This window comes from Daldinia vernicosa, assembly GCF_022497035.1.
Source record: "Daldinia vernicosa strain CBS 139.73 unplaced genomic scaffold F5Y00scaffold_19, whole genome shotgun sequence".
NCBI lineage: Eukaryota > Fungi > Ascomycota > Sordariomycetes > Xylariales > Hypoxylaceae > Daldinia > Daldinia vernicosa.
Window position 1 is genome coordinate 1 of NW_025953935.1, and position 14,326 is coordinate 14,326.

General features: G+C 34.5%; 3 protein-coding genes and 1 non-coding gene across 4 annotated transcripts; 1 reads left to right on the plus strand and 3 right to left on the minus strand.

The window, feature by feature from the left end:
- Nucleotides 1-5,920: 5,920 nt before the first annotated feature.
- F5Y00DRAFT_261309 (uncharacterized protein) lies at nt 5,921-7,961 on the plus strand (the record flags this gene model as incomplete). The annotated part of the gene is made up of 3 exons (XM_048011182.1): nt 5,921-5,946; nt 6,472-7,156; nt 7,827-7,961. The coding sequence occupies 3 exons, from the start codon at nt 5,921-5,923 to the stop codon at nt 7,959-7,961; spliced, it is 846 nt and encodes a 281-aa protein (XP_047865454.1).
- A 745-nt stretch (nt 7,962-8,706) lies between these two features.
- On the minus strand, nt 8,707-9,394 carry F5Y00DRAFT_261310 (uncharacterized protein; the record flags this gene model as incomplete). The annotated part of the gene is made up of 2 exons (XM_048011183.1): nt 8,707-9,072; nt 9,218-9,394. The coding sequence occupies 2 exons, from the start codon at nt 9,392-9,394 to the stop codon at nt 8,707-8,709; spliced, it is 543 nt and encodes a 180-aa protein (XP_047865455.1).
- Nucleotides 9,395-9,972: 578 nt separating this feature from the next.
- F5Y00DRAFT_t75 lies at nt 9,973-10,097 on the minus strand. Its single transcript has one exon. It is a non-coding gene; the product is annotated as a tRNA-Lys (tRNA).
- Nucleotides 10,098-10,709: 612 nt separating this feature from the next.
- On the minus strand, nt 10,710-14,070 carry F5Y00DRAFT_252716 (DUF1479-domain-containing protein; the record flags this gene model as incomplete). The annotated part of the gene is made up of 4 exons (XM_048009961.1): nt 10,710-12,148; nt 13,120-13,625; nt 13,743-13,875; nt 13,965-14,070. The coding sequence occupies 4 exons, from the start codon at nt 14,068-14,070 to the stop codon at nt 10,710-10,712; spliced, it is 2,184 nt and encodes a 727-aa protein (XP_047865456.1).
- Between the last annotated feature and the right edge of the window lie 256 nt (nt 14,071-14,326).

Sequence of the window (14,326 nt, forward strand, 5' to 3'; positions counted from 1 at the left end):
AATTTTTATTTTATTTTTTTATTTAAACTTTTAAGTTTATTAATTATTTTTTTAATAATAATTAAATAAATAAAATATTTATTTTAATAAAATTTAAATATTTTATAAAATATAATATAAAAAACGCTTAAAAATTTAAATTTAAATCTTTAATTTTTATAATAAAATAAAAATATTTAATTTTTTTTATTATAAAATTAATTTTAATTTTTTTTTATATTAATAAAATTAATTATTTTTTAAAATCTTATTTTTATTTAATAAAAAAAATCTTTTTCGAAATAAACGGAAATTTTTTATTATTAATATTTTTTTTTGAGCAACACTAGTCGTGCAGTATGCCCATTGCTACCCGTGCAGTAAAACGGGGTACGTACCTCGTTTTTCCCACCCCCTTTTAACGTTTACCTCAATAACTTTACGAATCCTAGTCCGAATTATATGTAAATTACACCAAAATTTACATAAGAAAATCAGCAAAAATACGATCCAGGGTACACGTGATTTGGCCCCGAATTGGCTGAGATATTAAAGAAGTAACCATTTGTGTATACAAAGTGACTTTTTTACTAGTATTTACTAGTTTATCTTAGCTTATTATATAGAAATACCCGTATCTTAACGAAATAAATCGGTAAGAATCAGCTGTTTTTTTTATAATTTAGGCCATTTAATTAATTATATTTTACCGCTTTTCCAGAATTATTCGGAGCTATATTCGTAAAGTTATTAAGGATAGAAGGTGTTGAGATTACAGGGGATAAAAGCCACTAAAAAGAGCCTTGGAACAGCCACTATAGTCAAAATTCATACTTTCAACCGCATCCGGGTCAATATTGGTCCGAATCACGTGCACCCTAGATTGTAATTTTTGTTATTTCTTTATCTAAATTATGGTATAAATTATATGTAAATCGGACCAGAATTGGTAAAGTTATTAAAGGTTAACTGCGAAAAGCGGTTTTAAACTACCCGGTACGTACCCCGTTTTACTGCACGGGTAACAATGGGCATACTGCACGACTAATGTTGCTCATAATTATATATAAAATATTTAAAATTAAAAAAATTAATATTAAAATATATAACTTTTTTAAATAATTAATTTAATTATATATATAAATGGAAAAATCTTATAAATTTTTATAAAATTTTATTAATATAATAAAAAAATAAAATAAAAAAAACTTTAATTAATTTAAATAAATTTATTTATAATTATAAAATATATATAATTTTATAATATAAATATAATAAATTAATATTATTATTTTAATTAATTAAATTATTTAATTTAAATAATAAATAAAATAATTTAATTTATTATTTTTTAAAAAAATATAATTAATTATTATTTATTTTATTAAAAATAATAATATTTAATAATTTATAATTATTAAATTTAAAAATTTTATTAAAAATTAATATGTTATTTTTTTTAATTTTTAAATTTAATAAAAGATTTAATAATAATTAATAAAATAAATAATTATTTAAATTATAAAAAAAAAGGTTTAAATTATAAAAAAAAAAGTATAAATATAAAATTTTTTAATTAAAAATTATATTAATTTAATATAATTGGATAAAATCTTTAAAAAATAAATAAAAGAATTTTAAATTTATATTAAAATTATTTTAATTAAATTTTAAAAAAGATTTAAAAATAATTAAAACATTTTAATAAATTTAATTATTTAAAATATAAATAAAAAAATTATATTTAAACCTTTTATTAATTAACTACTTTAAATTTATTAATTAATTATTTTTAAAAAACTTTTAATAAAATATTTTAATTTAAAAAAGAAAATTTAAAATTTATTATTTATTTAAATATTATAAAAAATATAAATTTAATAAATATTAAAAGACGTTTATATATAATTTAAAATTATATAAATAAAATCTTTTATTATATTAAAAAAAAACGGTTAAAAATCTTTTTTTAAATAACTTCGAGAATTTTTAAAAATGATTTTAAAGATTTAAATAATAATAATAATAATTAAAATTTATTTAATCTTTTTTAAAAATTGTTTTATAAATTATTATAATAAAAGTTAAATAAATTTAAATTAAATTTAAAGTTTTAATATAATAATTTAATAAAAAATAAACTTTTATAAATATTAAAAAAGTTTATTAAACTTACTTTTATTATTATTAATTTAATATATTTTAATAAACTTTTTATTTATAATATAATAAAAATTTATTTAAATTTTATATTTAATAGTTAAAACTTAAATTATATTTAAAAATATATATAAAAAACTTTTATAAAAATTATATTTATATTAATTAAATAAAATTATTATTTATTAAAAAAATATAATTATAATATTAATAACGTTTTAATTAAATAAAATAGTTTTATTTTATAAATTAATAAATTAATTATATATTAACTTTAAAAAAACATTTTAAAGACTTTTTAAAAAAATATTATAACTTTAAAAAAATATATAAATTTAAATATTAAAAAAATATAATTTAATATATTATAAAATTTATAAATTTTAATAAAATAGTTTAATAATTTAAAATAATTTTTTAAAACTATATTATTAAAATCTTTTTTAATAAAATTATTAAATTAATTTATTTTAAATAAAAAAAGATTTTAAATATTAACGAAAAATTTTTTATAATAATTTAAAAAACCGGATAAATTTATAAAAATATATTTATTAATTTAAATTTTTTATTAATAAAAAAAAGGTTTATTTTAATATTAAAATATTTAAAATTAAATTAAAATAACCGTAATAAAAAAATTTATTTTAATTTAAATTTAAATTAATCTTTAAAAAAAAAAAATAAATCGAAAATAAATAAAAAATTTAAATTTAATTTTAAAAATTAAAAATAATTATTAAATAAAAAGGTTTTATTTAAAATCGATTAAATAAATATTAATTAATATAAAAAAAAATATATTAATATTATAAATAAAATAATTATAAAACATTATTATATTTTATAAAAAAAAGAGCAACACTAGTTGCGTAGTATGCCCATTGCTAAGTGCGCAGTAAAAGGGGTACATACCCGCCACTTTTTCCCACCTATTTAACGTTTACCTTAATAACTTTACGAATCTTAATCCAATCCTTATATAACTTATACTATAATTTAAATAAGAAAATAAGCAAAATTACAGTCCCAAATGCACGTGATTCGGCCCAAAATTGGTAAAAATATTCAAAATATCCCTATTTATATATACAAAATAATATTTTCAATGGTTTTCATTAATTTTCAATAGCGTATTTTATAATTATAGCTGTATCTTCACGAAATAAATAGGTAAAAATCTGGGATTTATTTTATAATTTTATCTTTTTAATTAATGAAATATTAGGACTTTTTCGGGATTTATCCAAGCTATATTGGTAAAATTATTAAGATTAAAAGGTATAGGATTTACAAGGGATAAAGGCCATTAAAAGGAGCCTTAAAATAGCAACTATAATTTAAATTTATATTTTCAGCCGCATCTGGGTCAATATTAGTCCGAATTACGTGCGGTAGGATTCATAATTTTGCTAATTTCTTTACTTAAATTACGGTATAAATTATATATAAATCGGACCAAAATCCGTAAAGTTATTTAAAAAAGGGTGCGGGAAGTAATTTAAAGCTACTTAAGACTATACCCCGCATACTACGCACCTAACAAACAGCACACTGCGCAACTAATGTTACTTAATTATATTATAATTTTAAAAATAATATAAAATAAAAACGTTATTTTTATTTAAATATATAAAATTTATATTAATTAATTAATTAAATAATAATTTTAATATATTAAATTAAATAAAATATTTTTCCTTTTTTTTTTATTATATATAATATAAAAGAAAATATTATTAAAAAAATATTAAAAAAAAATTTTTTTTTTTTTAATTTTAAAATAATAACGTTACGTTTTATATATTTATTTACGTTAAGTTTTTTATAAGAAAATTTAAATTTAAAAATATTAAATTATTTGTTTTTTAATTATATAAAAAAAAAATAATTTTAAAAAATATAAAATTAAATATTTAAAAATATTTCGATTTTATAAACTTTTAAATTAATAAATTTAATAAAAAGATTAATATTAAAATTATAAAAAAATTATAAATAAAAAAAAAAATTTTAAAAAAAACTTTTAAATTTATAAATTATTAAATTAAAATATTAATATAAAAGGAAATAATTAATATTTTAAAATATATATATATTTTTAAAAAATTAATTTTTTTTAAAATAATAAAAAATTATTTATAATAAAGTTTATATTTAAAACTTAAAATAAATTTAATTTATTAATAATTTTTTAAAGTTTTAAAATTAACAATTATTATTAACACACTTTTATTTTATTATCGGAGTTTATTAATACATTTAATACATTTAAATACATTTTATTTATTTTTAACTTTTATTATATTAATTAACATTAATTATTATACACTCTTTAATTTAATAATATAACATATATGATTTATATCACTATTTTTACCTTAATTAAAGCTTTTTAATAATATAAGTTTTAATTAAATACATATAATATTTTAAAAATTATTTAATTAAATATAAATATACGTGTAACCGTAAAAAAGCTTTTTATAAAACTTTATTTAAAACTTTAAACTTTATTTAACATATTAATAATTATACCATATATAATTTAAAAAATAAATATATAAAATATATATTATTAAAATCGCTTTAATTAAAGTAATTTAATAATATATATATCGATTTAATATAAGTTTTAAATATAAAATTATTTAAATATATATAATAATGGTTACTTTTAAAAAAACCACGTGATATTTTATTACGCGGTCGCATTTACGTTAAATTAAATATACATTTAAATAACTTTTAAAATATTACATACATTTAATTAAAATTTATATCATTAAAAAACTTTAATTAAAGTAAAAACAACGATGTAAATTTTATATATTTTATATGTTATATCGTTAAATTAAATAAATTATAAAAGTTAATATATTAAAATGTAATAAAATTAACTTAATTAAAAATAATTAATAAAAATGTATTTATTATATAAAATGTATTAATAAACCTTTAATAATAAAACGAAAGTGTGTTAATAATAATTGTTTTAAAGTTTTTAATAATCTTTTTATTTTAATTTAAAAAAATTAAAATATTATTTATAAATAATTTTAAAAAATATAACTTTATATTTAATTACTTTTTTAATTATATATTAATTATTTTATATTTTATTTTATATTACCTTATATCGTTTTATAATATATATCATTTAATGATTTTAAAAATAATTATTTTAACCGTTTATTAACTTTTAATTGTATTTATATTTTAACTAACAGGTTTTAACCATGTTGTCCGTGTGACAGTTTAATATTTAAAAGTATCCATTGCACCGTCTTATTAGGCCCTCGCTATCACCCCAAAATACCACTTTCTACCGACGATCCTATCGAGATTCCACAGACATTTATAACAAAGGATATGTCTAATACCTATACATAGCCATGGGCTTCCTTAGTTAGCTTATAATTGCTCACGTAAAAGCGAAGCCGTACCTTGGAGTGTCGAGCCGAGCGGTATATCAAGACATTAAGCCCAGCTCCGACCTAATCCGGTAGTGTCAAGAGCATACCGACGGGGGCGTATTTTTACTATTTAGTAGAGGGTTAATAGTGGTGTGGTCGTGTCAAAAGGCTTTGTCAAGTGCCTTGTTCATGACCAAATATCGTGATAGTACTGTTAGGTTGTTTCTTGACGCCTCATCCAGTTGAAGGCATGGTCAGGAAAACACTGAATAAATAGTGACCGATGACTGCCCAACGGAGTGGAGCTATCAGAATAGTAGGACTTGTTTGGGGTGAGATATGAAGTTGAAGTTGAATTAGGGAAGATGTCTCTGGCAGATTATTGGCTAAGGTAAAGTGTTGTGGTAGAGTTATTAATTTTGAGGTATTAAAGTTGTATTGTGGGAAGTGTAAGTTGTTTTATTCTGTCGGTTACGGCTGTCTGTCAAGATTATGAGGTATGATTGCCATAGGTCTTAGACTCTTACCTTCCGAAACAATTAAGTTCCCAACAGCTCATTAAGTTTGCTGCTTGTTCTGCCTTGGGTGTATCATCGCTATTGCATTATGCCATCTTAATTAAGGGTAAGAGCCTTCCTTGGTGGTTGAGTCACACTTGACTGACGTACTGATGTATTGATTGCTACATGTACATGCCGCTCAACTTACTTCCTAAGGAAGCTACTACTTTACGTACCTCTTAGGCACGTAAGGTACCTATTTTCTGCCTTGCAGGAACAAGTCACCGCCTAGGGCACCGTACTTTTTTTTTCCCCTATATAATTACCTACGCTATCTATTTATCGCATCCCATCTTTTTTCATCTCGATCTACGATCTCCTATTCATACCAGAAAAACCCAATAACAGAAAACAAGGCAGCAGAACGCGCAGAAAGCTAGAGAAGCCAAGGCGAAGAAAACAGCAGTGACGACACAGAAAGCACCAGTCACACAAATTTCTTCATCCGAGTCGGATGAAGACCCTATCCAAAACCCCCTTCCCAAACCATCAAAGCATACACAGCCTCCAGCATCCGCACAATCCGGACGATCAATTCCCGGACGATCAACCTTCACAACCACTAGCATAACTAATACCGAAGCTTATCAAAACCTACAAACACGACTTAAAGCACTGGAAAGCCTGAAGAAGGATCACGAAGACAGGGAAATCGCTATGAGGTTCCACATAGCAGCACGCCCTGACATACCCTGGATAGATATAATCCCAGCTCTACAACACAATCTGAACAATTCTTCCGGACCGTATCCTTTCCATCTCACCAGACATTCTAAAGTTGGCTTTCCGCCGGCTTTATTTATTCTTCTCTTCAATAAAGGTACCTACTTAAATCAATTACCCAATTTCGGTACCCCGATACCAAAACTGGACAATATTCACGACGACCGTACCAATGCGGCAACACATTATTCATTCCTGAAGCATCCTTCTAACCAGCATTGGAGATTTCTTGCGGAGTCCTATCTTTGCAATAAGCTCTCCGAGGACGAAGCACTTTCCAAGCGCTTTGCCAAAGGCAACGGCGTTGATCCAGAAAAGGTTCGCCAATATTGCAACAAGATACGCCAGTTCAAGATTAAGCTAGCAATAGCAATACACCTTATTTCGTCTTTGGGGGTAGCATATGTCACATATATATCAGTTATATTCCCTTTTGCTAAGGTGTTACAACTTAAAACGGGTACGGAAGGTTACCTTTCTCCCTTCCTCTTCACATCCGAGCTACTATACAATAAACATCCTACGGAAGCCGAAATGATCGACCAAAATACGCTCTTAACTAAGCCTCTACAAGAGCTAGCAATCAAATCGATCGCCCAGCCAATCAACGTGCAAGTCTACAGGCATATTGCTATCGCCTACATAAAAAGGTATACAAGAACAAAGTCTATAAAAGCCGTCTTAGGTTTAATCAACAACAACAAACTACGCCTTTCTTTCTTTTACAACTCCCACTCCTCATATCCCTCATTAATTGACTTCCATTAATATATTTATTTATACCTTTTTACAATGGGCTTTGAGCCCGAGCCTATACGTCTTAATCGACATGGGGACGAAGGAACTATACCGAAAACCTACCATAATTTCTTTTACACAATACCCTTTCCCTCTGACACGGATCTGGGATACATTATTATTTACAAACTCTTCTTAACCTCATACCAACTACCCGGAGGAAGAAAAGCCTGGCATTATGTCGGCACAGGAGATGGAGGACGAGCTTGTTGACTATTTCAACAACCTGGCCAGCACCAACGACAACACCAATGTTGGCCAGAGCGACAAGCCGGACGACGAGCCAGTCTCAGAATATTCAACGTCTAAGCCCGCGTGCTATTAAAGACGAAGTCTGAATTCAAGTAAGGCTTAGCAGTTAAATTTGATTATTGCCCCTGGAGAACTTTCACTGAAATGATATCACTAGGAAACACAAACAAAGGCATGATAAGCCTTTCAAATGTACTGTGAAGGGTTGTACTCGTAGTGAAGGCTTCAGTACGCCCAACGATCTTGATAGACACAAAAGAAGCCTACATCCGAATGAGCACGCTGATGGTGACCGTTATCGATGCCAAGTTGGCCCTTGCTTTAATAAGCATAAGATTTGGCCTCGGGCTGACTAAAAGAATTTCATCCCATTGTCCTTGACTGTCCCAGAAGGATCCAGGAGGAGGCTACGAGAGCCTGGACGATCGTATGGGTGCCTCCCCATTTAACGACTGCAAGATCAGGAAGGATCAACATTTCCATTCCAGAAGCAATTCAACAAAAATAGTTACAGAGTTGGAACTCGAACATATTACCACTAAGCATTTTAACTAAATCACATACCAACCCACCCACCCTACTATTCCCCATACCTATAGCCCACTATGGAGCTTTTCAACACAGGAGTCTTTGAGATGCTCGTCTCGGCGTCATCTCATGGTTTAAGTTATTGCTACTCGGAGGCACTGCCCACTGCTCCACCTGCTTCGGAGAGGGTCATACCATGTCTGCGTGTCCCACGGTCAAATGCACAACCCCTTCACATCTTCATCTTCATTTTCATTTTGACACGCTAACATTATTTCTGCTCTCTATAACTATACATTCACCACTGCTACAATGTCGTCTCTAGGCGCAGACAGGAAGCCATTGTCGTAGGGACCCTTAGGCGCAGGTCCCTTCTGATGGGATCCAGAGGGGCCCCGTGATGGCTGCGAGAAAGCTTGATTCCCATTTTTGTCGCGCCTAGTAGCTGGTCGGGGTCGGGGTGGCGATGTCGGGTTCGCAGAGTTAGGTGCTCTCTGCTGAGAACGAGGGGGTTCGCTCGGCAGCGCACTCAGCTCGACTTCTTCTGGCCTAGCATTTCCCTTGGCTGTGCCGGGTAGAGGCGTCGCGTCGAGTCCGAAGAAGGCTTTTATCTTTTGCCAGGTATCAGCTGCGATCTTGTGGCATGTTCCCTTCTTCTGTATGTTGTTGTAGGACAAAATTCGCGTCTCCAACAGCACCAACAGAAAGCCCCTGCCCAGGCAACTAGGGACTGTCTAGGAATTCTTTTGTTCCGTAACGACCTGGAGAGAGTCCTGCGGCGGAAAGCGGAGACGTTCTAACTTCGGCCTGGAGTTTCCCGAGGAAGGGGAAAACTATGGGGTGTTCATTCAGAGAAAGTTGGAGGAGGAGGAGGCCAAGTTTTGCACTGTCGGATATATTATGGTAGAAGAAGTAGTGGAGGAAGACCACGAAGAAGTATACGTAGAAATTGCGAGAAATCCAGGATCGTCCTTCCATCCCGGCAGAGACCCCCGGTGTCAGCGACCTGGCCGTGAGCATTTACAATTGGCTACGAGCATTGTATTTTAGTTGGCCTAAAGAATATAAGGGGAGATGGGAGAGGCCTAGTTAGAGATTTAAACAATGACCTTGACGCCTCGTCTTGTAGCAGTCGGTGTTACCTAGGTATCTCTTAGATATAGCTATTAATATCCAAGAGGAAGCTCTTTAAATCTATCATGATTAGTTTTTATACAAATGCCAAGCCTCACACTGGTACTCTGATAACAGTAATTTATATGCTTTGGATAACTGTTTAATAGTTAGGTTCTTGGCCTACGTGAACATTGACGGTCTTCATAGGGCCAACAAGAAAAGGGGGAGGAACCTAGCGCGTTACCTAGTCTCACTCTAGCCTAGCGATATCTTACTAGGTAATAACTTCTTAGCTCGCCTTATCCAACCAGGTAGTTTCAAAAGGGTTGATTGACTCTTTTCTTCGAAAAAAAGAAAAGCAAAAAAGTAAGCCCTACACTACTAACTAGTAACCCACAACACTAAGTGGGCGTATCGTATAGTGTATGTGCAAAACTAAACGCCTCAGGCGGGGGTCGAACCCGCAACCTTGGGATACCTCTATACCATAGTCCGGAGAGTCCGGTGTTTTCTTTTTTCTAGTACAGTAAAAGTCCCACGCTCTAGCCAATTGAGCTACCAAGGCGGTGGATTTAGGATTTCCGAAATTCGGGAGCTTAGGTAACTGTGGGATTTCATCGCTGTGAAGAGGCTTCATATAGGTACGTTAGTAACTTTGGATTTTGGATAACATCACGAACGACTTTTGACGGATGAGAGTTGAGGAGTCGACAGACGTGCTCGTATGGTGGGATAGGATAGGATAGGATAGGATAGGGAAATGGAGATTTTATTTTTATGTAGTGGATGATTGAAATTGACTGATATTGTGGTGGCATGGAATCAATCCTATTGCAAGCACTTATATATACCGTTGTCGTATAATAGTAATGTTGTCTATGGCCCGATAGTTAAATTGCATGTAGTAGGTATAGCTGTTCATCGCGGAATTCATAACAATATATTAACCTACCTAGGATCTAGGTAGGTAGGCAGGCATACGTTCAGACATTAGTATAAATAACTAACTCCTCCTCCTTTAAACACCAAACAAATATCCTAACTTCGAATTACTCCCTCCTAATCCTGATGCAAGCCAAACCAAGCCAAGCCAACCCGATCTAACCATTTCCATAACACGCCTTGCACCCATTAACCCAAGCCAATATCATAGGTAACAACCCAACCGCCACATCAATCAAAGCCTCTTAGCTCCCCCCCTCCTCGCCATCATATCATAGCGATCCGGGAACAATATCCCATTCGCCAACCTCAACAACTCCGCCTCAGCTCTATCCGCACAACCTGCCTTCTCGTCCCACGGCAGCAAGCCCATGGACCGGAGGCCCTCCTCTCCGCCCGCGTCGTTGACGTCCTGGACGCCGGGCCGGCCCATGTACTCGCGCTCGCCACGACGTCCGCCGCTCTCGAAGTCGGGCGCCGGGTCGCCGAGGAGGAACGCCTTGCGCTGCCGCGCCAGATACAGCGCGTTGGTCTGCGTTAGCGGGCACGCGGGCACGTACAGCACGCTGGAGTCTGATGCCCCGGCGTGGACGGCGTCGGGCGCATGTACGGCGTCCGGGTGCCACAGCACGTAGTCGCCGGGCTCGACGTGCGGAATCGACACCATCGTCTTGTTTAGTCTCAGATGCGGGTGTAGAGCATCGCTCAGTTCCTGGATCCCGCTCCCTGGTACGGCGCCCTGGAGAACGCTGTTCTGCGCCACGTGAAGCTTCCAGTTATCCTCGTGGAGGAAGTTTGGGCCTGATTTGAAGCGCGGGGAGAAGAAGGGGCGGAGGAGGAGATAGGCGGTTGTGAGTTGGAGCATGGGGCAGGCGAGCAGGGAGCCGGCGCCGGGCGGGATCGAGGACAGCGAAAGCCAGCCTTGGAACATTCGAAACATACTACACGAGCCGGCGCCGTTGTAGAGGTCCGAAGTTACACGAAGACGAGCACCGCTATCCCAGGGGTCGTATTCTTCCCACCGTCCTTGGAATATTTTGGCGTAGGCGCCTGCACGTCCGTATCCATCCGACTCCCACCTTTCTACACTCCCATTATCTATATGCGGGCCAGATGCGAGGAAAGTATCGCCGGGTTTCCGCATTCTGATGCGGTCTGCGTAGGCTACCGCGTGGTTGCTACTCACGAGGGCCTCTTCATCATCCGAATGCCACACTCTCATGACAAATCTCTGTACTTCGAGCAGTCGTGAGTCGGCGCGGGCCCGAACTTGCCCGGGACTCCAGAACAACTCGTATAGTTGCGGATCATGACATGGGATGCCTTTGATAGGCGGATTATGACTTTGGTACTCCTGCGTCTCCTCTTTCCACGACACGGCTACGTTCGACGGGACAACCCTTCGTACGATAGCCACGCCTCTCTCCTTTAATGCGTCGCGGAAAATGGCTACCTTGGCTACATCATATATATCCAGGTAGTCAATCGACGGTATTATATCGGACCCAACGGCTGCGATGCGTTCTGCCTCTTTCCTCAACCGACCTAGAAGACGATAGAATGAATCGGCAACTGCTTTCTCATTACCTGCAATCAATTTCCGCTTGATCTTGGCGAATCGTTCGGGAAGCGGAATAGGATCCAAGTCTGGTAGAGATAAGTCGACTGCCATCACTACCTACTTCTACCACGTAAGGTCCGGCTTAGTGCTTGAATTGTATAGTAAAGACTGTAGTAAAGTATATCAAAAGAACTGCTCTTTTCCCATAGTTAAATTCAAAGCAGAACTCCTTGCTACCTAGCCAAAACAAATGCACGAGCAGAAACTAGTATGGGAGAACCATCCTCTTAGTAGGTGGAAGAAGGACAGCGACGACACACCCGTGGGGGCGCATAAGCTCCCGTGGGGGGCACCGATAATACTAGCCATCTGTAGTCGGACGGCGAAGTAAAACAGAGGTTTTGTTTGGGTCGTCTGGATATGCAGCGGCTATACTAGGCATTGCTGGGCATTGCTAGGCATCAAGAAGCGAAGACCCACGGGCGTGGTCTAGAAGGGATCAAGGAAAGGCAATCAGACATTGTCACGTTGTCTAACGTTGAACTGGATCTGATATCCTGGGACCCTGGGTGTGTTAATCTTCGGCAACGAACTCCGAAATAGAGATCTCTTGGCTCAGTACCCAGACCCTGGCACCAATTTACTAGAGCCGATACGGGTCTAGGGCGGCTTGGCTATTGGTTAGCCCAATGCGGCTCCTGAACGACGCTCCCACGGGCCGTTGGACCGATCATACGCTGAGTAGGCTGACTGTCTGACATGTCAACAAGACAGAAAAGCCAGAAAAGCCTCAAGCGTCCCGGATATGTTAGACAGCCTGCCGAGCTCACCGATGTCGTATTATCTGTAGACTGTAGTCTGTAGTCGCCGAAGATTACACGGCAGCTTATGGCATATGCAATCATGTAAATTGAGATGCAGTTCCCGGCGTCCCAGATTGCATTGGTGTGGCGGTTTTGGAATGGCTGAGAATTCTTAGTGGTCCTATCGAGTATTCCGTACATTGGAGTAGTACATTAAGTGCCCGGCTTTCAGGAAGCTTTACCTCGTTTTGATCGGCGAAGCTGTATTTCCTGTATTTGACGATCCGTGGCGTCGTTGGAGATATTACTCTTCCTCTTGGCCGGTTTCCTCGACGAATCCACCTGCGCAGGTTTGACGTCGGACGGGGAAGCAGTCTTTGCATCCCCGGACGTCGCATCTGATGCTCCCTCATTTATTAATACATATGCCACTTTCTCAACATCAACAGCATCAACCCCTAGCCGTTTGACTAGCACCTGAGCTGTCGTGCTTAACTCGTGGTATTCTTTGGCGTTGTATTTGATGGGAGACTTCTGTCCATTACAACATAACCAATAGAATACTTCGTCCGAGAAGAAGATGACTCCATGGGAGTCATGCACCGAGAGCAAAAGGGATGCTGTAGCAGGGCCGATCCCTTTCAGATTAGAGATGGCGCGTACTGCTTTAGACGTATCTAAACTGGATCGATACTCTTCTACTGCTTCCCGGATAATGCGCTCGACAAGCGCATCGTCATTTGAGGAAACGAGTTTCATGAGGGTCGGGCGGAATTTGCCATGGCGCCTGATCCAATAAGTTAGACTCTAGACTCTAGAGCCAGGGCGGCCCGAGAATAAGACGTGCCGGATGGCGGTATTGCGGTATTCTAACAAACCAGACTAGAAACCAGACTAGACTTACAGCTTCCAATCAACCAAGGTTTTAACGTCCTTAAGCGTCATTGTGCTCTTTGGCTCCTCTGAGCCATATATATTGACGGCATCACGGTATCTGAATCGATCCAGCTCCAGCAGAGTCTTTTGACCGGGCTTGGCTGTTTGTAGTGAATGTGATTAGCCCCGCGGATATCGGTATTAGGGTATTAGGATTAGGATTAGGTATGTGACTATTTCGAACGCGTACCCCCTTTGGCCGATGATATCGACTCAATTAAAGAGTCATATCTGCCTAATAGTTGTTGGAATTGCCCAAGCGAGATGTTGTTTGGGAGTAGACTCTGGTCTAGCATTTTGATTGCGAGATTGATGGCACTACTGTTCTTTAGTAGCCGTATCATGTATGTTTACTTGAAGCTAGGCTGAGTTGAGAAATTATTTATTTGAAACAAGACGACCTTATGACTATGTGTGATATATTCTAGTGGTACCCAGACTAATATGTATGTAAATATGTAAGAGAAGAGTTGATAGTAGCAAAGTAGCGTCAAAACTGATCTATCCTAAATCACATACGGACGTGTTAGGTAATACCTCCTACTATGGTTA